The following is a 26,086-nucleotide window of genomic DNA, read 5'->3' on the forward strand; positions in this document are numbered from 1 at the left end:
AAGAGTCTTCCCAATATTTAGCTGAAAGCATTTAGGGAAGGTGCCAAAGCCTCACGTGGTCAAGGCTCTAGAGGCAGTGAAACATTCTCTGTGGTCAACGGTGGTGGGCCTGACGGAGGGAGCTAAGCTGTGGGAGACTTTCCCCTAGCTTCATTTCCACATTTCCCCTTTCAAGCTGCAGATACATCATCTGTATCTCTGATGCTTGGAATGGAACCTGGCAGAAGGTTGACACTTGTTTAGTGAATGTTCTTTCAGGTATGATTTACCAAAAATAATATATCAACATATCAAAACATTCACTTAAAACCTGGGACATCATTATTCTAGGAATCTCTGTGTTGTTGTTGTCATTTTTTCTTCTTGAGACAGAGTCTTACTCTGTTGCCCAGGCTGGAGTACAGTGGCATGATCGTAGCTCACTGCAGCCTCTGGCTCCTGGGCTCAGGTGATCCTCCCACCTCATCCTCTATAGCTAGGACTATAGGCATGTACCACCACTCCAGGCTAAGGTTTTGAATTTTTTGTAGAGATGAGGTCTCATATGTTCAGGCTAGTCTTGAACTCCTGACTTCAAGGAATCCTCCCCGCTTGGCCTCCCAAAGGGCTGGGATTACAAGGGTGAGATACTGTACCCAGCCTTGTTTTTTTAATAACAACTAATTGCATAATACCATAAGTCTATTAAGTGGATAAATTGGGAGTAATTATTTACATTACTTATCGTAAAAGGATTCATCTCAGAGCTCTGCTAAGTATTGTGATGCCACTTCTTCATTCCTGCTTCTCTGGCTGTATGTGCCTCTTTAAATTGTCCTTCACAGCATAAAGCAAGGAACATACGTGACATCTGTGGGGTCTCCTCATTGCACTCCACATGGGTGGCGTCCTTGCAGTGACCAAACCACTTTTCCCGGCAGGTCCACCATCTTGCAGCAGCAGTTCAACCGGACCGGGAAGGCAGAGCACGGCTCAGTGGCGCTGCCGGCCGTGATGCGCTCGGGCTCCAGCGGGCCTGAGACCTTCAACGTTGGCAGCATGCCCTCGCCACAGCAGCAGGTCATGGTTGGGCAGATGCACCGAGGCCACATGCCGCCACTGGTGAGGCTTCCTGTGCTCCTCCCCCGCTCGTTAGTCTGCTGCCTCCGGCATGCAGGGTGGACACCAGCGGTGGTGATGGGCTGAGTGTTGGAACTCTGTAGTTCCCGGCTGAACCATGCCTCGTTCAGCTGTGCATTTTTTAAATTGGATGACTCGGATCACTGCCTGTTTAGTATCGGAGGTGTCCTCTGTGACTGGAAAGTTAGGGAGCTCTCAACATGACTTGTGATACAGGGACAGAACCCTGCTCCCGTGTCCTGGCAGCACCAAGGTGATTGGTCCAGATACCCCTAGGAAAGGCTGAGAAGTAGATCAGGTTTTTAGCAATCTTGAGGTTTCACCCTGGGAGTCATTGATTGCTTTCCACTGTGCTGGTCTGTCTGGCTCGGTGCCTCTCAGGCTGGCCTTGGGACTGACTCCCTTGCTATTGGACGAGAACTTTTTGAAAGCTCAGGAGCAACACTTGTCTCTGAAAAAGTATGTTGACCGTAGATTTAGGTGGAGTCCTTAAACATCTATCAGGAAGCATTCTCATTTAACACCCACGTGTTTCCTGTGCATGAGGAGGTCCTCAGTACTCAAAGACTGGATCACCTCAGTTCCCCTGCAAGGACTTTTATGAGCCTTCTTGTCAGCTAATTAAGCTCTTCACACACTTCTGATTATAATCCCTCCATGGCAATCACCTTCATTTTGTGTTCTATTAATATAATGCAGTATCTATTTCTGGCCTCCAGGTTGAAATGGGAGATAGTTCAGGCGCTTGTTGAGATGTAGCCTGGGCTGCTTTGTCTCGAGCACAGAGTTCTGTTTTACTTTGTTTTGCATAAAGGGCCATGTCAGTCCCAGGAGTGTGGGATGACAGCTTTGTTTCATCTGCCTTTGCAGACCTCAGCCCAGCAGGCCCTGATGGGGACGATCAACACAAGCATGCATGCCGTCCAGCAGGCCCAGGATGACCTCAGTGAGCTCGACTCGCTGCCACCTCTCGGCCAGGATATGGTAAATACTGTCGAGTGGTTTTCATGCCAAGTCTCTGTCCTGGCAGAAAGCAGTATTATGCACTCTGTCAGGATTCATCTAGGTAAATTTCTGTCTCTAGGTGAAATGGAAACACATGATTTTTTCAGGATATGGAGACTTTGTCTCTCGGTTGCACCCATAGGAGGAGAATATCATAGGGTACTGCAGGCTGTTGGCAGTACCATGGGAGGGCAGAGAACTTGGACCCTAGGATCCTGCGACCTGGGTTCAAACCCCAGCTCCAGTACTGGCTGTGTGAATCTGGGCTACTTGCCTTCTCTAATCCTCCACTTTGTCATCTGTAAATAGAGTTGTTGTGAAGCTGCAATGATCTAATCACCTGTAGAGTTCTTAGCATGGCCCCTAGCACATAGTAAGAGCTCAGTAAGCATTAGCTGTTTGTTAGTTTTATCGCTGCCAGTGGTTCTCAAACTGTAGCGTATGTCAGCATCATCTGAAGGGCCTGTTAAAACACACATTGCTGGACTCTCCCCCCATTTTTTTTTTGTTTTTGTTTTTGGTTTTGGTTTTGGATCTTGGGTAGGGCCTGAGATTTTGCATTTGCAACAAGATCTCTGGTGATGCCAACGCTGCATGCCTGGGGACTGTGCTTTGAGAAGCACTGGCTTACTACCACTGAACTTTTCAGCAAGGTAGGGTGATTAACCCAGAGATCTTCCTGTAGCTACTGCTGCATAAAATCTTCCAACTCCTCACTGCTCAAATCGTGGTCTCAGGACCAGCAGCGTTGGCAATTCCTAGAGTCTTGTAAGAGGTGCAGAATCTTGGGCCTTTCCCAGCCCACTCAAACAGAATCTGCATTTTAGCCAAGTTCCCAACTTCTTTGTGTGACCATTAAAGTTGAGAAGCACCGGCTAGCACTGTCATTCTCAACCCTGCTTTGTATGTTAGAATCATCCGAGGAACTTTAAAAACAAAGCCCAAAGCACCAGCTCTGACCAAATAAATCGATGTTTCTGTCGGTGGAGCCTGAGAATCAGTGGTTTTTATTCTCACCAGCTGATTCTAATGGCCAGTCAGAGTTGACAACCACTGTTGTGGGACTGACTGGTGCCATCACAGGGGCCAGAAGCAACATACAGTCTGTAGTCTCATCTTGTCCTGTCAGGATACCTGCCCTCCAAGTTCTCCCAGAATGCTGAGTCTTTCATTTGCACATTTGTGTGCGTGGAGGTTGCTGGTATCCTCGGTGCCATTTCTCCCAGGTACCTGAAAACAATAAACATTTTGCTTTGGGGAACTCCAGAGTAAAAACATGTATGGCAGACTCCCATATCCAGTATAATTGGGAGGTAGAGTTTTAAAATATTTAAGATTTAACATTCCTCCTTCACCAGTTTTCAAAGATTTAGAATGCAATAAATTATTTTTAGTGCTAGTCACATCCTGAACATAGATGAATATTTTTGGGATATTTTGGGAAGCAGATGAGCACCTTACTGCAGGGTCATCATTATCAAGATAAATGATAATTTATTAGGTAAGTTCATACCAGAAAATAGAGAACTTGCTATTTATAGGTTCAAATAAACATATAAAGTATAAGAGCTGGACAGGTTTTTAAAAGCCATTGAATTCCTACAGTAGAAAAAGTATAAGGCACAGGACCTGGATATGATTTGCCCAAGGTCCTATCACCTACTAGTGGTAGATCTGGATCCAGAACAGGGTTCTCGACCCATCCCCTCATCTTACCAGGAAAGGTCTTACCATCTACATGAGCATGGCCTTTAGTCGTCTTCAAGGCGATGCATGTTGTAAGCAAGAGACATTTCCTACATTGACAGAGAACACCTATGAGCTGAAACACCCTCCTTCTCACCCTGCTCCCTGCAAAGCAAGGTGAAAATTAGCAACAACTATCAGTGCTAATGTGCAGTATTATTATGAAACATTGATTTTTCGCTTCTCGTTCTTTTTCAATTGAATTTTTCTAAATAAAGCCATGTGGAATTTTTCTCCCTAAGATCTTACAAGTTAAAAACACAAACAACATAATTAATGTAAGACACAGGGAGAATTTGCACAGCATTGAGTATCTCCGAAGGAGCAAGAGGCCTGTTGAGGATACTGTTTAGGATAACTTAAGGGCCCTGTCGGCGTTGGCCTCATAAGAAGAATGTAGCCAAAATGCTGGTCTGATTTTATGGTGGGGCTTTTCCGGTCTCCTGGGTAATTCTGTGCTGTGATTGTGTTGTGCCATTGTCTGGCTTTGCAGGCATCTAGAGTATGGGTTCAGAACAAAGTCGATGAATCCAAACACGAAATCCATTCTCAAGTTGATGCTATCACGGCCGGAACGGCTTCAGTTGTTAACCTCACGGCGGGTAAGTCCCTTGAGATTTGTGCTGCATTGGAGTTTTGTTTAAAAGCTGTTTTTTTAAATTTTAAAATATAAGTTATCTGTTGATTGAAACAATAGACTTCATATTATGAGAGGATAGTCTATTCTTAGTTGCTTTTCTCCCAGTGACCCAGGAGAGCGAGTAAGGAACATCTTACTGCTTTTTGCCTGTATCTTGCATCCTCATTAAAAAGTACCTATTCAGATCTTCTCATGGCTTGTCAGTGTGCTGGACATACTGCAAAGTCTATTGAGGCTACTTTCTCCCTTCTGGGCACCTACAGTTGGAAAATGGTTTTGAACGAACAGACCTGTCATGTGTGCCTTCGCCCATCTTGTCCAGCAGCGGTCTCTTCTGGCACAGTGTGTCTCCCAGCCTTGCGCTCTCAGGGGAGAGCTGGGAACTTGCTTGGTTTCACCCTGCAGCGTATCCGCCTTTCAGGAGCAGAGCTGACCCCCTGAGCTGCTGACAGGGGCCTAATGGAAAAGGCTGTGAGATGCTGAGACATCCTTTGGATTTTTAAAGGTGGTTGTACTCAGTATTTCAATGCTTGAGGCCTCCAGGCAAAAGGACCTTTCTGCAGTCACTGTGGAGACAGGGAGCAGGCCATCTCACTGTGCTCATGTGACGCTTGCTGTCTGACTCTTGCAGGATGGTGGGTGAGGAACTCCTGCCAGTGTGGGGTTTTGAAAATTCTCACCAGAACCATGTGCCCTCCTTCGATGGGGATGGTTCTTTTCTCTCCCAGGTGACCCTGCAGACACTGACTACACAGCTGTGGGATGTGCAATCACCACTATTTCTTCCAACCTGACGGAGATGTCCAAGGGTGTGAAGCTACTGGCTGCCCTCATGGATGATGAGGTGGGCAGCGGGGAGGACTTGCTCAGAGCTGCCAGGACCCTCGCTGGGGCAGTGTCAGACTTGCTGAAAGCTGTGCAGCCTACTTCTGGAGAGGTAAGCTCTAGAGGCAAGCAATCACTGGGGTTCTGATGGGACAGCTGCATCCTCTGGGGGACCATGCGGCTCTTGCTTCCCCAGCTGTTCCTTGCATCCTGATGGGGTATGTTTCTCTCTGCAACTAAGAGCTCACCCACATTCAGGAGTGGTTGAGCTCTTAGTATAAAGGCCTCCGCCTCAAGGGTACTTGAGTAGATGCAGCCCCAGGAACTTAACACACAGGATTAACACAGATTTAAGGGAAATATAAGTTTGCACCCTAGTTTCCACGGAATGCGCATCACCTTCTTACCACCTGAACAAGGCTCACTAATGGGCCATTTCAAATCCACACACCTATTGCTGGTTTGTGAGACACTGGATGTTTCCTTGCACGGATTTCACCAGGATGTCTTCTATCCGGCAGACCACCTGAGATTCTTACTGATAGACAAAGGGAGCAAATTCTATGAGATTCTACCTCCTGTACTTCCATGTCTCATGGCACTGGAGGAAATGCGTTTCTTTCCAATTAAGGTGTGTTCTTTGTTCACAGCCTCGACAGACAGTTTTGACTGCTGCTGGCAGCATCGGACAAGCCAGTGGGGATCTTCTGAGACAGATTGGAGAGAATGAGACTGATGAGCGATTCCAGGTAAGGTATTTGCAGCCTTATAGTCATGGAAAGAAGTCTAAGTGATGGTCTTAGACCCTAGCAGGCAGAATGTAATATTTCAAAAACTAACTAAATTTTCTTTGAGATTGTCAAGAATGCGATTGAGATGTATTATGTTGGGAGTGAGGTCTTTTTGTGTTACCAAAAAAAATTTTTTTTTAATAGGAAAACTCATTTCACTGACACCATGTTTCATCACTGTAAAGCACATATGTAGCTTTCCTGATTTTTTTTTTTTTTTTAAATTAGAGTTTCACTCTGTCACCCAGGCTGGAATGCAGTGGTGTGATCTTGGCTCACTGCAACCTCCGTCTCCCGGGTTCAAGCGATTCTCCTGCCTTAATCTCCTGAGTAGCTGGGGTTACAGGCGCATGCCACCACGCCCGGCTAGTTTTTGTATTTTTAGTAGAGATGGGATTTCACTGTATTGATCAGGCTGGTCTCAAACTTCTGACCTCATGATCGGCCCGCCTCAGCCTCCCAAAGTGCTGGGATTACAGGCGTGAGCCACCACACCCGGCCCTGATTATTACTTTTTTTTTCCAATATGGTGGACATTCTTTAATCACAAGAAGGGAAGAAATATTAATAGTGTCATGAACTCCTGGTATCTGTCACCTAACCTCTGATTATCAGCGCCTGGCCAGTCTTATTTTACCTGTTTAGGAGAAGGGTTTAATGGCATCATTCTTGAGTCCTCATAAACATGAAAACCTATGTACTTCAACACACATACACAGAGAGAGAGAGACAGAGAGAATTTCCTTTGTACTCAGAGGTGGTTTGTTTTTTGTGTCTTATCCAAAACCACAAGCGTGGCAGAGAAGTCTTTTTTGTGACCCTTCTTTTTCAATACCAGGGCCATGTGCTGCTTGCCCTCTGGGAAGCGAGTGTCACCACTGTGTGCAGTATCACCTCACGGCAGCTCAGAAAGCATCAGGTATCTCTGCTCATCTGCCTCCATCCCTGTCCCTCAAAGGGTGAGGCGCAGAGGCCTGCTGCTGGGGGAGTTCAGGCCAGGATGAGCTGCTTATGTGCTGGTGGGCCAGTGCCCTTTACTCCTCCTCCTAAGTCTCTCATTTTGCAAGTCATATATAAATATATCCTAATTAAATTGTTACCGTTCTAGCCCAGGTTCTCTGAAAGATGCCCTTTTCCAAATCTTGTGTCAAGTTCACTGTTTAGGATTCTACAGAATTTCATCAGCCTTCACTTATTAAAATGTTTTTGAATTATGTATATAGTGAAATATTTACTTAGAAGAAATCACAAAGAATTGCAAACTTATATAAACTCATACCACAAATATCACCAAGTCCAGAAAATAACACAATGTTTTTATTAACTACCTGACACCTCTCAATACCTTTTTTCCTGCATTTTTGACTTCATCTGTTTTGACCACCTCTTCATTTGACAATGATTTTATAATATGTTATAGACAGAACAAAAAGATCATTAGCTTTCCTCTGGCATTCAGGTTTCTTGCTTCATGGGTGGCAATTTTGCATGCCATTTTATCTAGAACTTCCAAATTTTATAAGCAAAAGATGTGTTAGTTAAACTAAGATGTGATCATGTATGTTGTGAGACATGAAATTTCAACCTTCATGCATAGATGTGTTTGTTTCTCCTTCACTCTCCACATGCCTGTGGCACTGGGCTATGGGATTCACTTGTATCCCGCAGTGCAATAAGACATTCGATGCACATTTGTGTCATGATGGAGGGTGAGTTCGTATCATGGGCTGTAGGAATATTCCTGGAAACCATTTCTACACTGAGATGGCTGGTCATAAGTTCCCTAGAATCAGAATGAACTGCACATCAATATATTCTGCTAAACCCAAGTTAATTGTGTCCCCATCCTGATTTCCCTTTCCATATCCCTAAACTTCTCTTGCGTTGGCCTTTACCTTTTATATTAGGGCAGGTAATTATTTGTAGGCAGGTACCTATTTAGGAACTTGGTAAATAGGAGATTCAGCTGTTGTTTTACTAGGCTTAATTATCTTGACATGGTCATTTACTTTCCCCAAAAGTATTAATATTATTGTTTTCTCCAAAGTGCCAAGGAACGTTAAGGAGAAAGACAATTCTTCCTTAAAACATCGCATGCAACCTTGTATTTTTTAAAAGCTTTACCTGCCTCTCCCTACTTTAGCAGATTATTTTCATTGTGTATGAATGTCAACTCTGCTTCCTAATGTTTGTTTCTATTCAGATGTGCAAAGGAAGCAGGTTCAGGTTCAGGGTGATAGTCCTACAGAGCCTTTGTTAGCAGGGACAGGCCTGACTTTAATGTTTTCAATTGTGTAAGCTCTCTAGGTAAAGACCAGGCCAGTAAGGTGATCCTGCAACCTCCTCCAGTTATGAGTAACTGACATTGGATTTCTTACTCTATTTTTCTGATTCTTGAGATCATATCTCAGAGCTTTTCTTGGGTTCTTAATGTACTGCATGTTCCCATAGTTAACAAAGATTTATTTTACACTGGCTGTATAATAGTGGTCTTGTTGAAAATTTTGACAAAGGCCTTGTCAGCAGCTATAGCTGTAGTATCACATTCTTTTTCTAACTGTATTTTTTTGGACAAAATTAATAAGAGGAACAGGATTTCTTTAAACAATTCTAACAAAGCCCTTTAGAACAATCATGATTCTATGTGACCAAATCCTGGCCCCCATCTGAAAAGATGAATTCATGTCAAGTGAGGGAATACCATGACCTACTTTGGAAAGTTATTTTTAAAAATCTTTTTAATAATTTGTGACATTCAAGCTGTGTTTTCACTGAGCATTGAAATAAATGTCCAGGAACTGTAACTTTGCCATAGTGGGAGCAATTCCTAAAAGTTGTGTGGTAGACAAGTGCCAGTCAAATCCCAAAGGAATCTTCAGCTTTCAGCACCATGGGCTTTAATTATACCTGGGGTAGCCAGGAAACATCACAGACCTAAGAAAGACTGGAATAACCTGCTCCTTGAAGACCACTTAGTTTTCGTCCATTTTAAAATCAGCTTACTTGATAGATTCATGGGTTTCTGTTTTAGCTGGATTGTATCTAGTCTTTGTTCTGTGTAAAACTGTGCAGGCTGAATATTATTTCCATTGTATCTTCTCATGAAATATCTCACTGTAAAGACACTGTGGGTGCCCTTTACATTTCGAATCAAATGTGGTCTTTATCATCTGATGAATTAATGAAGACTTCTGACCGTATTTCCTTGAGGGGAAAAGCCTTGACATGTTTGTACAAAATAAAAATGGCTTGTATGTTTGGGAAGGCATTTCCAAGTCAAATAAACTACTTTCAGTATTAAAAGCAAAGAAGTAAATTAATTGTAACCGTGGTTATTCTTCAGGTCAAACAGATGGGTGACAAATCTGGTAGGCTCAAAGGATTCTTCTTTCTGCAGGCAGAATGCCTGGTCATTGAGTTGAAGCATAAACTGATGTTTCAAGGCTCAGCGCTCCTTGCATCTTCAGTCAGACCATCTTATAGCTAGTGTATTTATATAGGCTCTCTTTCTGCTTTCTGTCATAGTTTAATTCCTACCCAGAAGGCTGCAGAACACTGAGAATAACTCATGTTCAGAGCATTTCTTAGCTCTTGAGTCGTAGGTATTGGTGCCAGCTATGTGTCTGTGTGCATCAAATGTTGCCCTCTGGAGGTAGAGCTATGGCTAAATTTCTGATGACGACTCAGATCTTTGGGCAAAGTAGAAATCCAGAAGATACATTTTCAAGTTGCAGTGGGGCATGATGACTTGGAGGCCATGAATTATAACTATGGCACATGATGTTGTGGCATCTGACTATGTTTTCAGCTTCTCCTGATCCACCATATCGGCCACTCATCCAAGAGACGTGGTCAAGACTTTGTGTTAGATAAGTGCATGAATGTGAATCAGTGGTTAAAATAATAACCCTTCCCTGAAATTCACTATTTTAGATTTAAACCTGTGCTACTTAATGGATGTAAGAGACTGAGTTATTAGGATACTAGTCTCCTTTTTTAATTACCTCTAAGGATAAGTTGACATTTTAAAAAACAAGTAAAAAAACTTCTGAAGTGCTGAAGGAAAAAGATCAAACGGAATTTTAATAACATGTTTATTTTCAGGCTGTGAAAGGTGATTAGAGAGAAATAAATGAACAGTCTTTGATTCCCTTTTCTCAGGATGTTTTAATGAGTTTGGCCAAAGCTGTTGCCAATGCAGCTGCCATGTTGGTACTAAAGGCAAAGAATGTTGCCCAAGTGGCCGAAGATACTGTCCTACAGAACAGGGTAATTGCCGCTGCCACCCAGTGTGCCCTCTCCACCTCCCAGCTTGTGGCATGTGCCAAGGTAAGCCAGCTGGCGCCCCAGCCCTTTCTATGCAGTATCACCTGCTGTTATCTGCCTCCAGGCATTTGGTGGGTAGCAGGGGTGGAATTTTTTCAAATAGTCTAAGCTTTAGAACTTCTTTCAAGTGTCTTAAGTGATGATGGGATTTTAGCATAAATGGTCTGATTCTGCTTTTATCATTTGTTCTTTGCCCAAGTCCTCAGGCCGTTGGTACTTTTCACTAGTTCATTTCTATATGCAAATTGCTGTGTCTCCCCTTTGGACTTCTCAGTGCATCTTACACCTGCACAAAAATAGTTCTTGCCTTGTGTGGTACAGCATTATAAATGGGTTCAGAAATAAGCCACAGAGTTTATGGGAACCCTTTCTAGGCTGCACAGTGTCCAAGTGGGGATGTTAATTGTTGCCAGGGTATACACACTCTGTGTTTCATACATCCCCTCATTACATCTCCCCGGTAATGCTGCAAGCAGGATTAAGTACCATTATCTCTAGTTCACTGATGAGGAATCTGAGGCCCTTAGATGTTAGTAGGTTAAGGCCACAGAAGTAGTAAGTGGCAGAACTAGAGTAACAACTCAGGACTATCTGCTCCAAGTACCTTTCCCTTCCACTTCATGTGTCCTCTCGGTGATGATGCATCAGAAGATGGGAAATGTCCATTTCTGGACTTGGTGGCCTGTCATGTTGTATAGATCTGTGATCTGGCTCAGCTTGCTATCGAGAGCCTATGGTAAGATTTGCAGCATTGTCTCCCTCAAGCTTTCCTTGTCCACACTGCTAGAATTTACAAGGAACTGACAGAACCCCCCTATTCATTAAAGGACTATGAGGCAGAGTTTCAGGTGTTTCTGGGAATAGAAATAGAATTCTTTTAGGTAGTCTTTGTATCCCAACTCAAAAGACTGAATTCAAAGGATCCTAAAAGGAAGGAGGTATAATGGGGAAATCTCAGGAATTTCTCTCTATGGAAGTAGGGCAGTAGTATGGACTGTCACGTGTGACTAATGACATTATAAATCAGCGGGACATGTCAAATCACAAGGATGAAGTAGAAAAGCAGAGTGTGTGAGACTGAAGCAATGGTTTCATTGAATGAAATGATCCTGTAAGTAAGAAACCGAGCAATGGTCCTGTGAGTAAGAAACCGAGGCCCAGCGTAGGAAGGGCCTTGATGGGACTGTGGGGGCACATGGAGAGGGACCGGGATTCAACCGCAGTGCCCACAACCTGTTCCTGTCTCGCTTCAGGTTGTGAGCCCCACTATCAGCTCCCCCGTGTGCCAGGAGCAGCTGATTGAAGCAGGGAAGCTGGTGGACCGCTCAGTGGAGAACTGCGTCCGTGCCTGCCAGGCGGCCACCACCGACAGTGAGCTCCTGAAGCAGGTCAGCGCAGCGGCCAGCGTAGTCAGCCAGGCCCTCCATGATCTCCTGCAGCATGTGCGGCAGTTTGCCAGCCGAGGCGAGCCCATCGGCCGCTACGACCAGGCCACCGACACCATCATGTGTGTCACTGAGAGCATCTTCAGCTCCATGGGTGATGCCGGTAAGGCACTGTGCTGTGGGTGGGTGGATGGGTGGGTTTTGGTGTTCCTGATGGTGGTGCTCACCCACAGGGAAGGTGAAGGCTGCCTGGATGATTGGCAAGGGCAAGTTCTCATTGGTCTCAAAGACTTCCCCACTGAAGCTTGGAAAAAGATACAAGACTCTTGCTTACAGACTTAAACAGATTTCACCGGGTTTTTGTTATGATGGTTAGATTTTGTTATTTTGTTAGATTCGCAGCGTATCCTTTGTTCTGTGAATGCACATGTTGGGTATGGTATGGCAAAGTTGGAGCAGCCACAGAAGGAAACAAGATCAAGGCTGGGAATTCAGAAGTTTGTTGTACTTGCGTGTCCCCTGGAGGGGTCAGCGCCTGCCACACAGGGTCATGGGAGAGCATCAGGGTGGTCAGGAGGGAGAAGACAGGAGCAAGGGGAGGGCCTAGACCATGGCCTTTATTGGAACTTCTTGGGAAATGCAGGGCAGGGTAAACAATTTAGGATTGGCTAGTTTAAATAATTTTGGCAGGCTCTAAATTATGGAGGTGGTGGCTAGTTACCTGGGACCTGGCCCCAGGATGATCCAGGCAGAGGAACAGTGTCTCCTGAGTGTCTGGGCCAGTTAGAGGAGGAATAGCTCTGGATTGGTTAGTTTGCATATCAAAGACATGTTCCCTGCTGAGCCTCTGCAGTCTCTAAATTGTCCAGCCCTTAGAGGACAGTTTGTCTCCAGCAGAAAGGTGTTTTCAGATTCCAAAGCATCATACATAATATGCAGTCAGTTTAAAAACATATACAATACACCTTTTTATAATCTATTGAAAAGGAAGTCTCCCCAAACCCAGCTCACCACTGTGCCATCAAAATCCCCGAAATTCATAACCTTTTCACTTTATATGTCTTAAAGACTTTTTTTTTTCTTTTTTTTTTTCTTTTGAGGTGGAATCTCACTCTGTTGCCCAGGCTGGGGTACAGTGGCATAGTCTTGACTCACTGCAACCTCCACCTCCCAGGTTCAAGAGATACTCCTGCCTCAGCCTCCCAAGTAGCTGGGATTACAGGCATCTGCCACCATGCCCGGCTAATTTTTGTATTTTTAGTAGAGATGGGGGCTTCACCATGTTGGCCAGGCTGGTCTTGAACTCCTGACCTCGGGTGATCTGCCCGCCTCAGCTTCCCGAAGTGCTGGGATTACAGGGGTGAGCCACCGTGCCCAGCCTGGACTTTTTTCATGTCCACCTGTGTGTTAGTCTTTTTAGTGGCAGCATAGTATTCTATTTTTGTAGGCATCATAATTTAACCAGTGATATTTTAATGGACATTTAGTTTTTTTGTTTGTTAGTTTGTTTTGCTTTTACAAAAATACTACAATAAGCATTCTTGTAAAAATAGTTTACTTTTCGAATGTAGGGCAAATTCCTATTAATGGAGGTGCTGGGCCAGTAGGTAACTTTTTATTTTAAATGTGTCTAAGAAATTTTTCTCTAGAAAGGACCCACAATTTGCAAACCAACTAGTAATCTGTAAGAGATCTGTTTTTGAGCTTCCTTGACAGCATAGAACAATACCTTATAACGAATTTTGTTTTTTTTTTAAAGAAAATTGTCTTATGTTCTTCTGTATCCGTAAATAATTTAACAAGATAGGAATGCTTCACACATTTGAATTTGTTGTTGTTGTTTGTTTGTTTTTGATAATCCTTTTATTTTGAAATACTTTTAAATTTGCAAAAAAAGTTGCAGAGGAAATACGGAGAGGTCCCGTGTACTTTTCCCAGTTTCTCCATTTTTGACAACTTCACTAAAAGATAGCACATTTGTCAAAACCAGGACATTAGCATTGGTACTTTACTAACTAAACTACAGGCATTATTCAGATTTCATCAGGTTTTCTGCTGATGTCCTTTAACCGTCTCGGGATCCAGTCCAGGATACCACACTGAATTAAACACATTTTTATTTGAGTAAAAGCTTTCTTCTTCCCCCTTTTTGTTACAATGCTTCAGCATTCTTTTCAGATGGCTTTTGCTAGAGGAAGAAATCCCTTACATTTGAATCGTGCTAGTTTTTAATGTTGGTTGTTATACTCCTCCTACTTCCAGAGGGAAATTAAAATAGATTTCAGTAAAATCACAGGGGCAATAAGACCAAAGAATAATGCAAGATCAAAATCAGTGCTGGGAAAAAAAGGATGAGCAAAGAGAAAATTGGAAGGGAAAACTCCAGGCCAAGGCAAGTCATAGCATTTGAGCATGAAGCTGGGGTCTGTGCTTCTATTAGCAAAGGCCAAGTGGCACACATTGAGTGGATTGTGTAATATCCCTCATCTGGTGCTAGGTAGCCTACACATTAATACAGAATTTAAAAATAATTTTGTTCTGTGCCAGTTCTTCAAAAAGTTTGTTATAGAGGCTTTTGTGTAAGTGGTTTTCAAACTGAAGAAAGCAGTGTTTTCTAAATAAGTGTTTACTAATGCTAAATCCACGTAATTTTGTTCCCTGCCCTCTCTTTATAAAAAGTGTTCCTCTTTGGCTCCTTCTGTTCTCTTCATGCCTCATAGTGAAAGGCTGAACCCGGATGTGTTTGGGGAGTATCATCCTCGCAGCTGCAGGGAATATTTTCATTTTGGGTTCTAATTTGGATGCACTGCTTAGGAGTAGAGCATGGAGGTTCAGGTTTTTTGCTCCCACTTATCAGAAGAGTAGAGACAAGACTCTACTGGCTCCTGAGGTTTTACTGACCTTTGAAAAGCAGACAAACCGACCACATCTTCTATTCCGTCCTCTAGGTGAAATGGTGCGCCAGGCGCGGGTCCTGGCCCAAGCCACATCAGACCTGGTCAATGCAATGAGGTCAGATGCAGAAGCCGAAATCGACATGGAGAATTCGAAGAAGCTCCTGGCAGCAGCAAAACTGTTAGCCGACTCCACTGCTCGCATGGTGGAAGCTGCAAAGGTATTCTACTGGATCTGTTTGTATGAAAAGTGAACACTAGTAAGTGTTAGGATTTGGAAGGTACCTTCCAGATGGGGGATGTTCAGCCAAGTGTGCTTTTTTGTTTGCTTAAAACATAAGTGGCTTGTAACATCTAACCCTGTTCTTGTGGCAAAGGAGGTGATGGAACATCTGAATGAAATGCTTCAGGGGAGTGGTACTGACTCAGCCGTAGCAGCAAAGTGCCCTCTTTAGGGAGGCCTCTTTTTCCATTTGGTCATCAATGTGTTGGCTTCATTGAACGTGGTGACTAATTTAAACCTGAGATTTTTCAACAGCAAATTCACCTAAACCTGTTATCTTCCTCAACGCCTTAATGTTACTTTGCCCTCCATTTGACTTCTCAACTAAACTTCTAGCAAGATTTTGCACAGTAGACTATTTCCTACGTTACTGTTCTTTAAATCCCCATCACAGTTTTAAATATTATAAAAGGATGAAGAGTGTTAGCTTTGTGCTTTTTCACAGCTATGCTATGGCATAATGCTTACAAAACCTAGTGATTGGGAACCTGGGGTCTGACACATAGCCTCCCTGTGAAACATATTAAAATTCACATGTCTCAGTTTCATCCCCAAAGATCCTGATTCACAAGGTCACTGGTAGGACTCTGTGTGTGTGTATGTGCGTACATGCGTGCGTGCACACGCGCTTGCATGTTTAAGTTCTGCAGGGTATTCCGATGTGCATCTCTAGGTGAGAACTGTTTTAAATGAATAAGGCTATATTTTTCTGGGTTTTTTATTGTGTACCTAGCACACATTTCTTATAGAATTAATAGAACATGCAGATAAATGTGAAAAAAGAAAATAAAATTCACCTTCAAATTCCTGCCCTTAAAATAATATTTTAAATGTATTTCTATGCATATAAGATTCATTAAGGCCAGGCACGGTGGCTCATGCCTATAATCCCAGCACTTTTGGGAGGTCAAGACGGGAGGATCACTTGAGGTCAGGAGTTCGAGACCAACCTGGCCAACATGGTGAAGCCCCGTCTCTAATAAAAATACAAAAAATTGCCCGGGCGCCGTGGCTCAAGCCTGTAATCCCAGCACTTTGGAAGGCCGAGACGGGCGGATCACAAAGTCAGGAGATCGAGACCATCCTGGCTAACATGGTGAAACCCCATCTCTACTAAAAAATACATAAAACTAACTGGGTGAGGTGGCGGGTGCCTGTAGTCCCAGCTACTCGGGAGGCTGAGGCAGGAGAATGGCGTAAACCTGGGAGGCGGAGCTTGCAGTGAGCTGAGATCCGGCCACTGCAGTCCAGCCTGGGCAGCAGAGCAAGACTCCATCTCAAAATAAATAAATAAATAAAAAATAAATTAAAAAATACAAAAAATTAACCGGGGGTGGTGGTGTGCACCTATAATCCCAGCTACTCGGGAGGCTGAGGCAGGAGAAAATTGTTTGAACCCAGGAGGTGGAGGTTGCAGTGAGCCAAGATCGCACCACTGCACTCCAGCCCAGGCAACAAGAGCAAACCTGCGTCTCAAAAAAAAAAAAAATAGATTCATTAAGTGTTTCCACATCTTACCTCATCTCCCTGGCTTCCGGGAATTGGTATCTCAACCTAATATGTGCATTACTTCACTTAAAATGTATTGTGGGCTGGGCATGGTGGCACACACCTGTAATCCCAGCACTTTGGGAGGCCAAAGTGGGTGGATTACCTGAGGTCGGGAGTTTAAGACCAGTCTGACCAACATGGCGAAACCCTGTCTCTACTAAAAATACAAAAATTAGCCAGTCTTGGTGGCACATGCCTGTAATCCCAGTTACTAGGGAGGCTGAGGCAGGAGAATTGCTTGAAGCTGGGAGCCAGAGGTTGCAGTGAGCCGAGATAGTGCCATTGCACTCCAGCCCGGATGACACTGCAAGACTCCGTCTCAAAAAAAAAAAAAAAGTATTGTGACACATAGCCATGTAGAGGACCTCTCCTGACTGAACTGGCATTCATGTTACCTGAGGACTGAGAGTTCTTAGAGACACCTCGTGGGTAGCGGTGAAGGAGAGACCCAGGGAGGGGCAGCATCTGAGCTTCCTTCCCTTGTCTCCTAATCCCTGTTTCAGCCAATAAGCTCTGCTTTTAACCCCCTTCTTTAAGCTATACATATATCATATATGTATATATGATATATATATATGCTCTGTGTGTGTGTGTGTGTGTGTGTGTGTGTGTGTGTATGTATTGGGTTTTGTGTAGTAGTTGAATTTTTTTTTGAAAGGTTTTACTAGTTTACCTCACCTCTCTCAGTCTACACATAGCTATTTGAGAAAATCTTACATTCACAAAAAATTACTTGCTAGGTTGGAAAGAACTATAGGGTAGATCTAGTCCATTCCTTATTTTACAAATGAAAAAAATTAAAACTCAAAAAGATGAATGCTAATGCCACATAAGCAGTATTGAGCCAGGCCAGTGTGCACGTTTCATTTTTTTTTTTTTTTGAGATGGAGTCTCACTCTGTCACCCATGCTGGAATGCAGTGGCACAGTCTTGACTCACTGCAAGCTCTGCCTCCCGAGTTCACACCATTCTCCTGCCTCAGCCTCCCGAGTAGCTGGGACAGGCACCTGCCACCATGCCCGGCTAATTTTTTGTGTTTTTAGTAGAGACGGGGTTTCACTGTATTAGCCAGGATGGTCTCGATCTTCTGACCTCTTGATCCACCCGCCTCAGCCTCCCAAAGTGCTGGGATTACAGGCATGAGCCCACGCCCGGCCATGTTTTGTTTCTTGATGTGACTGTTTACCAGGCCAATTCACTGCATTTACCAAGTTACCAAAAACTCATTTCTTCTAAGTATTCATGTGACTTTGGTTATTTATATTAAATGGGACAATGTTAAGTGTTTCTGTAAATTCTTTCAGCTTTTAGTTAAAAGTTTTCATTTTGTCTTTGTAGCAATATTTTAATTTGCTGAATTTTGTTGAAAGCTAAAGAACACGCAAAGGTTAGACTTCCAAGGATTATATTTAATGTGCAGAAAAAATATATTTCATGATTAGTAACTAAGATTTCAGGCCAAGATTAGTACCCCATATCTGATACATATTCATCATAAAAAAAGACATTGCTGAGCAAGGACCCAAAGCATCCATATCAGTGTGAAGTGCAGAAATGCTGGTTTCCAGCTGCTCAAAATACATAAAATTAAGACTGATGTGCACGTGAGACATATATAAAGGAGCGACTTAGAAAATACCTGAAGACCAGAAAAAAACAAAATAACTTCCATAAACCTGCAAAAGAAACCAAAAGTAGCCCAAACAATCCTTTTGCATGTGAAATACAGAAATAAAAATTCTTCAGTGCTAGAAACACAAAATCAAGATTATGAGAATGGTTAAGGTTTGAAAGAATAGGAGATTCTATTCAAGAGGGTTGCCAAAATAATTCTGCCACAGCTGTTAAAACTAGTCCATCCTGTATGCGTTGCTATAACTTTTATAAATAGCTCAAAGAAATCGGTTCTTATAAATTGATAAGTTTAGCAAATTGGCCACTTGGAAATCTAGACTTTTAGGAAATTGATTTTCGATAAATCAGTGTGCTGTTCTCTACTGTTCGCCCTGCCTCGAGAGCAAACATTATTGCCTGAAAGCGTTCATAGGAAGAAACTCATTGATCTGTAGACATCAAGCATTCAGGCCCTGGTGAGGGAAATCTTGATGGCTGCTGTTATTGTTGGTGGGAGAGGAAGGCTGGATGTGCGGTGAGCATTTGTTGAATTATTGTAGAGTTAAAATGATATCCTTTCTCTGCATTACCATTAGCCTTCCCCTGCTTCAGAATCCCACCTATCTAAATAAAATCCACTTAGGTTTCTAAGACACGTTCAACTAAAAGCAACAAAGTAAAAGGGCTGTGGGGCTGGACAAAGAATGCATGACTGACTGTGCACATTGCCTTCCTCTTTTTCTGTCGGGTTGAGGGCATTACCTTTCTCTCATTAATTCAGTACTTTTGGGTACCATCTTGACTTTGCACTAGACTTTCCAACTCTGTCTCTCTAGGAATGTGATTTCTGGGCATGGTCTTTGTTTCACAAAATTTCCTTGGAATCTTTTTGATGGCATTCCTGAGCCCTCCCTCCATCCTTCCCCGTCTTCCCTCTGTCCCCGCCTGAGTTGATACTGGACTCTTACCCCTTCACATTTACCTGTGCCACAGGGTATTTCAGGAGTGACATGAAGACCTGTGTCATTTCTATGTCATGCCAATGAAAAGAAGATGCTCCCTGGGAGAGATAGGAAGAGGGGAGATTTAATCTTCCCATCTTTTAAACCATGGGTTTCTGACCCTAGGTTAATCTGTATGGACAACCAAGGCAGTGTTCTCAAGTGTTTAATTATTACTTTGGATTTCTAACTGTTTAGCCACGCAGTTTTGAAACATCCCCTGGTAGGTTTTTTTTATTGCATGAGGAAACATCTTCATCATAAAGATATTGCTTGCAGCATTCGACTATCCTTCCAAATGCTTTCTATTACTAAGAAAAAACAATACTGAAGGCATGAATTCAGTGATGTCTCCCGCTGGACCACTTGAAATCTTTATTTTCACCTTTGCAGGGGGCTGCAGCCAACCCGGAGAATGAGGACCAGCAGCAAAGGCTGAGAGAAGCTGCAGAAGGCCTCCGGGTAGCAACCAACGCAGCTGCCCAGAATGCTATTAAGAAAAAAATTGTCAACCGACTGGAGGTCAGGAAAGAGGCTGGCTTCCTGGGATGCCCATCTTAAACTGCAAAGAGTTATTTGAAAAGAGAGTTGAATTAACAAGGTGTTGCCCATATAAAGAAAGCCAAGTCAAGGTTGTTTGACTTCAAACATCATTGTTTGAAGGTTTGAGTACTATAAAGGCATTGACTCCATTGGAAAAAGCTGCTTCTGTAAGCTCGAATCCTTTCTAACGTTCAAGAATAGAATTTAGACTCTTTTCAGGAGGAACTGGATTTTTTTTTCCCTAGCATTAAAGGATATACACATTCAAGAATGATCTTTTGCTGAAAATATTTATATTCTGTTGGAGTCAGTGACTTTGTCAGGACTTCCCATAGGAAATATGAACTTCGGAGATTAGGCTTGGGTGGAGAGGTATAGAAGGGAGTGAAATATATTTGTTATTTTTTGAAGTAATTATTCTGAAAAAGAAAGTTAAAATAGTAATAGGCACAAACTATGTTTTTTTAAAAAAAGTTTATCCTACAAATGCACACAGGAGAACCTTACACTGAAATTTGAGAGTTTGGAAGCTGAGACCTTTGCCTGTGTGCTGGGAAGTCCCTCCATATACAGTCTTCTATATTCTGGAAGAAAAGTAACATTGTTGATCTTGGAAAAAGACGAGGATAAACCCAATTAAGTGCCCTGGTGGGAAAGTCTCAGCATTTTGGAACTAAGGCTTTTGAGTACTGAGAGAGCACCAGCATTTGTGCTTGACACAGAACCATCTATGCTGCTTGTGGAAGATTTTTTTTTCCAAAAACATTTACACTTGGTGCAGCTTGTCAGTGTCATTATGATCTTGGGATCATCCCTTTTGTTTTTGCGAAAGACAAATGAACTTCAAAGCTTGAGCTTTCAAGCATGCCTGTCTTTGTCACTTGTCTCAGAGGATGTCAACACAAGGAAGATAGTGTGTTGTGAGATTAGGGTCATCACTGGTTTTAAAAGACAAAGCCTGCTCTTTGGAGTTCTTTTAGACCAACAAACCTATCCTGACTCTGTGGTGGAAGTGAGCTGTAAAACATGCATGTGTGTTGCATATGCAGACCCTGACTCATCTATCACTCCTCTGCAGGTTGCAGCCAAGCAGGCCGCGGCAGCAGCCACACAGACCATTGCCGCCTCCCAGAATGCAGCTGTTTCCAACAAGAACCCTGCGGCCCAGCAGCAGCTGGTCCAGAGTTGCAAGGTGAGGTTCCAGTGCACAGAGAGCCAGATCAGCTGCAGATGACCCTGATAACGTTAGAACGCCAAGTCCCCTGGTAATTCAGTAAAGACAGATTATCCAAGCTTCTAATCCAATTTGTCCCAGTTCCCATGTTCCAGGTGTATACACGTCTGGTTTTTGTCCATTAAGTGGATGGCCTGTGTTCGGAAGGAAAGTATGATTTTCTTCCAGCATTGTCTTACTTTTGTCCACAGTTTTCTTTTCAAGAGACTGAACCAAAGAGGATCAATGACGAGGCCATTTTAGGGCTCTGAAATAGGAAGGAAGTGTTGAGTTTCCAGAGTGGCCTTTCTTTGAGAGGCAGGACTTTGAATTCAGCCTTGCTCCCTGGAGCAGGGTTGATTTCCTGCTTTCTAGTAATTGCACCTCAAGGATTTATTTCATCCCGTCTAGCCTCTGTGACTTTGTGCTTTGGTGTTTTTTGCTGTTGCCCTTATGTCTCTATTCTTCTGACACCTGGGCCTTGATGCTAAGTTGAGCCCAGTTTACTACAAAAGGGACAGTAAACACCCTTGTTGGTTTCTCTAAGAGCCCAAGGAGTTGACTTCCCCAGGGCTCCTCTGAATCGTGGCAGACACAAAATCCAGTTGCAGAGCCACTGCCCACATGTGGGGGCACGTCTGGCTGGTATGTCTTAGAAGTATTTGCAGCTAGCCGTGGTAGCTGGCTGGGAGGCATACCTGTCTGTGCTGGGGTTATGAGAGCCAACTGCACCCTCTCTCCTTCTTCAAATCTCTGCCAAATGATTCACATTTGTGAGGGGTGCCACTGCTCCCACTTCAGAAATGGCTTTACTTCTGATAGAGCCCTCTATTCCTGAATCTGGGTTCTCTGAGGCCAGCCCTGCTGCTGTTGTGGACTGAATGCACTCCAGGAAGAAAAGCCTCAGTGACATAGTAGGGTCCTGGGCTGGTGTCCTTCGGTCCTGTGTGGATAGCGAAGGGGTCTTGCTGAGAGTGAGGGCATCTGCTGTGGGGGAGTTTGCTTCCTTTGGGTCCTCCGTTCAGCTGCTAGCAGTGAAACTTCCTTCTCTGAGAGCATGTGCAGCTCACATGCAGGGACATGCCACCAGATGAGTGAGACCTCTCGCCCCTCTTCTGCAGAGAGACTGAAGATGCTAGGTGTCGAGTGTCACTACCAGGAAATGAAAGGATTGAGAAGAAGAGAGGAGAGTGGAGCAAATGACTAGAACTAGCAGAACTAGCAGTCCTAAAGGGGGCCTAAAATTCCTTGGAAACATTTTTTTAACCTGTGCTGGAGCAGTCCTAGAAAAATATGTTCCCAGGCAGTATGCACTGGGCACCTTTATCTGCAATGATAGCCACAGTGCTGTGGCCTCTGAGAGCCTCGTTAAGCAGAGAAGGACGTGTGGGCACAGAAAGGAAGTGTGGACAGAACACAGAGAAAGTAAAAGGCTCGTCTCCCAAGACACCGTAGGAGCCCGTTACTGTACAGCAGCCCTGCCTCACAGAATGCTGCGCCTCTCTCCTTTCCCCTGGCTTTGGGCTTTCCAGCTTGAGAATGAGAAGTCCTTCTTAGAGAAAGAGGGGCCATGGCAACACAAAGGCTGATGCACAGAATGCGTGCCTGCAAAGTAAGAAGCCAAAGCACTTACATGCATGGGTATCCAAGTATTTCCCTCACCTTCTCAACATGGGGCCATATGACTTCAGTTTACCACCGGTGAATCGTGTAGATCCTTTGATTCTAGGTTTGCAATGGCAATGAGCCAGATGGTGTGAGTTGCAGCTAAGGAACTTCTTTTAGGCCTCATCATAGACAGTCATCTTCGAAGGAATATATTGAGACCTCCAGTACCACAGGGTAGAGTGTGTGTAGAGAAAATGCCCAGAAAATGGGATTCAGTGTTGATAAGGACCCAGCTGGCTTAATGTGCAGTGTCATTCCAAGGCCTGGGGCTGGTGTCCCCTGGGAGTGGATGGCACATCCAAAAAGCGCTCTTGAGTCATGTTTTAGCTTCTTTGGATGATCCCACCATTCTAGCCATGCTGTTTTCATTTCCTTGCCTTCTGCAGGCAGTGGCTGATCACATCCCTCAACTGGTCCAGGGAGTGAGGGGGAGCCAAGCTCAAACCGAAGACCTGAGTGCCCAGCTGGCTCTCATCATCTCCAGCCAGAACTTCCTCCAGGTAACAGGGCCGTGGTCACCTTGGGCTCACTCAGAGCCCTCTTCTGGGCAGGGGCTGCCCTTTAAGGAGAGGAATTAATGAATTCCACAACCTCAGCTAAGTCTTTGCAGTAGGCAGGGCTTGAAGGCCTCTTCTTTACCTTTTCAGTTTCAGGAGAGGTGGGTTCAGCTTGGCAAAGCAAAATGCTGATATGCAGGGAAATTGCCCTGGGGAGATGGCATATGATCCATTTTCCTCAGGATTATCGTATGTATTTCTCTTCAAAGAGAAGAAAACATGTAAAAAGTTGCAGGTTGTGATGAACAGCCTAGGAATATGTATTGCTTTAGGTTTTTGTTTGCAGAGATCCTAATGTCATTATTCATGGACCGGGGAAAGAAGTGTGAAGTGCATCTTCTCCAGAGATGTGATCGTTCTCTGTGGCAATTGAACAGTTAGTATTGTCAGTCTCTTTGGGGTGAAGAAGGGTAGATTCATTTTAAGGAAAATAAAATAAACAAAAATACTAAGTTGCGGAAAAATTCCCCTTTATGTGCTTCTTATATTCAAATGTCTCTACTTTATCAGCACTTTTTCTCAACTTAAAAGCAGCTGATATGATGAGGTGGGTCAGTTCCGCATCCCTTTCTAGTTCAACTGATAGTTGTAGGACCCAGCGATACATCTGTTTGGTTCATTTTTCAAGTTGTATAACTCTAACATGCAGAAATAAAATGTGAAAGGTTTGATGTATCTCCTCATACTTTACATAGATATGCAACACAAGTATGTATGTGTGTGTGTGTATGTGTGTATATATTCTTTTAAATTGGTATTCATTGTATATAGGCCCTTTGTGTTTTTCATCTAACATATGAGTGTTTATGATTTTGAATAATCTGTTATATGACTGTACTCAACTTTTCTCTCATCATTGGACGTACAGGTTTTCAGTTTTTTGCCATCGTGAATAAGGTGATAAAAATCTTTATGTGCTCAAGTCTTTGTTCTCTTCTTGAACTCCTGGAGAGAGGATTGCAAATAGCTTATTTTTATCTTTGGGACATTGCAAATTATGACGTGGACAAGGCATTTCTCTCTTCATTTGAGAGGGGAGAGAGCCTGGAGCTGGTTGTGGGTACTGTCTCCACCCTGGCAAGATTGTAGGGCATTAAGACAGAGCCGTGTAGACGTGTTCCTGGTTCTACTCTGTCCCTGCCCTTGTTTTCCCTTTTTCTTTTGTTCTTTTAACTTTGCTATTATAGATAGATCTTTACAAGAAAAAGGGAAGGTTGAAAATAAGTAGAAATTGAATTGACAGATCAAAACGTTTGTACATTTTAAACTTCATGTTATAAAACTCCTGTTCCAGGAGGTTGAACAAATCTAAATTTACAGCTTAGCAGTAATATGGAGCGTGCTTTTAAATACATCTTTTATGAAATTGGGGATTAAGGTTTTAAGAAAACATGTATGTTTTTGCCAGTTTGCTCTGTAAAACTATTTTTGTTTGGTTTTGCATTTCTCTGATATTCAAAATGTTAAACACTTTTCATAAGTTTGTTATTTTTTATTATGCAGAATTATCTTTTTATGCTTTTTGTATACTCATGGTAGCTTTTATAAGTATTAATTATTTAAATATTAAAAATATTAACTTTTGTCCTTAATATTTATACTCTGGCACTTGTTGCAACTTTTCTAAGTATAGTTTTATAGCATATATATTAAAAATCTTAAAAGTATGTATACTCTTTGATCCAGAAATTCTACTTTTAAAAATTTATACAAAAAAAAAATTATAAATGTGTACAGATTTAGCTACAAAGCTGTTTATCATACCATTGTTTATTAAATTGGAAAGAATGGAAACACGCCCAACAACAGAGAATTGAGAAATAGCAATAGATGCATATATTGGAATATTGTGTAGCTGTTTAAAAGGTAGGATATGTGAGACAAGGAGATTGTGAAATAGAGTAAACAGTATGATCTTATTTTTGAAAATATATGTACATGCACATAGGTATCCATTCACTGGCGAAATTATTTTGCTTTGTGAGATGTGAGGTCATGGTAGCTGTTTTATTTATCTGTCTTCATTTTCCTAAGCAGTCTTTTGGGAGTATGTGTGACGCAGAATGAAGAGCTATTCTGAGAAATACAGTGAAACCTATTTGATAAGGAACTCTCTTTGAAATCTGTTTTAAATGAGAATTTCAAGCCACTATTCTAATTTTGCCTTTTCTACCCTCCATGACACCTCCTTTTTTCTTTTTTTAAACATTCCTAGAATGTACTGCCCTAGAGTATCTGGCTTGAGGTGGCAGTTTGGGAGTAGGGGACGAGTTGTTTAATATTCCTCTTTTTTTTAGGACAAAATCAGTTCTGACTGCTGTGGAGACATCGCTGCTTGGGTCTCTCCTCTCTACCTCTTGCTGCCCAGGAGCCGTCTTACTTTCTTTTCATCTCTCTATAGCCTGGAAGCAAGATGGTGTCCTCTGCCAAAGCCGCAGTGCCCACCGTGAGTGACCAGGCCGCAGCCATGCAGCTGAGCCAGTGTGCCAAGAACCTGGCCACCAGCTTGGCAGAGCTGCGTACCGCCTCGCAGAAGGCAAGTGGAGCATGTCACAGGGGTTAGCTTGTCAGGAAGGGAGCTGGGGTGGCATGGGTACCACCCAGGGCCTGAACACTGCTGAACCTATTTCTTGGCAGAGTTGTCCGTTCCACTTGCGTGGCTATTAAAGATGCCCCTGTGGGTTGGCTTTTATTGCATTAAGCCACTATCTCCCAGACAAAGTATTCACTTTTTGGTTTCAGAGGCCTTTCGTTGAAATATTTTGAGTTGCATACTTCCTCCTCCTCCTCCCATATCCTGGGACAAGCAGTGGTCCATTTTTCACAGTCTTAGGGGAGAATGGTAGCCATCAGTGTCTCAATGCCAGCTAAATTGTGGTCCAGAATAAGTGATCATATATTCCAGGTATCATCTTGTGAACTTAA

At 43.2% G+C, this 26,086-nt stretch overlaps 1 protein-coding gene across 4 annotated transcripts in view; it reads left to right on the forward strand.

Moving 5' to 3' along the window:
* Positions 1 to 26,086, forward strand: part of TLN2 (talin 2) — a 451,144-nt gene that overhangs the window by 306,593 nt on the left and 118,465 nt on the right. For all 4 annotated transcript variants that reach the window (XM_073012205.1, XM_008016371.3, XM_008016374.3 and 1 more), the window contains 12 exons: positions 921 to 1,101; positions 1,990 to 2,103; positions 4,364 to 4,472; positions 5,239 to 5,447; positions 5,986 to 6,084; positions 10,288 to 10,455; positions 11,706 to 12,000; positions 14,786 to 14,952; positions 19,574 to 19,702; positions 20,802 to 20,915; positions 22,991 to 23,104; positions 25,563 to 25,697. In XM_073012205.1, the coding sequence (XP_072868306.1) occupies positions 921 to 1,101; positions 1,990 to 2,103; positions 4,364 to 4,472; positions 5,239 to 5,447; positions 5,986 to 6,084; positions 10,288 to 10,455; positions 11,706 to 12,000; positions 14,786 to 14,952; positions 19,574 to 19,702; positions 20,802 to 20,915; positions 22,991 to 23,104; positions 25,563 to 25,697 (1,834 nt within the window). The remainder of the gene's footprint in view (positions 1 to 920; positions 1,102 to 1,989; positions 2,104 to 4,363; positions 4,473 to 5,238; positions 5,448 to 5,985; positions 6,085 to 10,287; positions 10,456 to 11,705; positions 12,001 to 14,785; positions 14,953 to 19,573; positions 19,703 to 20,801; positions 20,916 to 22,990; positions 23,105 to 25,562; positions 25,698 to 26,086) is intronic.

The sequence above is a fragment of the Chlorocebus sabaeus genome, chromosome 26, assembly GCF_047675955.1.
Source record: "Chlorocebus sabaeus isolate Y175 chromosome 26, mChlSab1.0.hap1, whole genome shotgun sequence".
Lineage (NCBI taxonomy): Eukaryota > Metazoa > Chordata > Mammalia > Primates > Cercopithecidae > Chlorocebus > Chlorocebus sabaeus.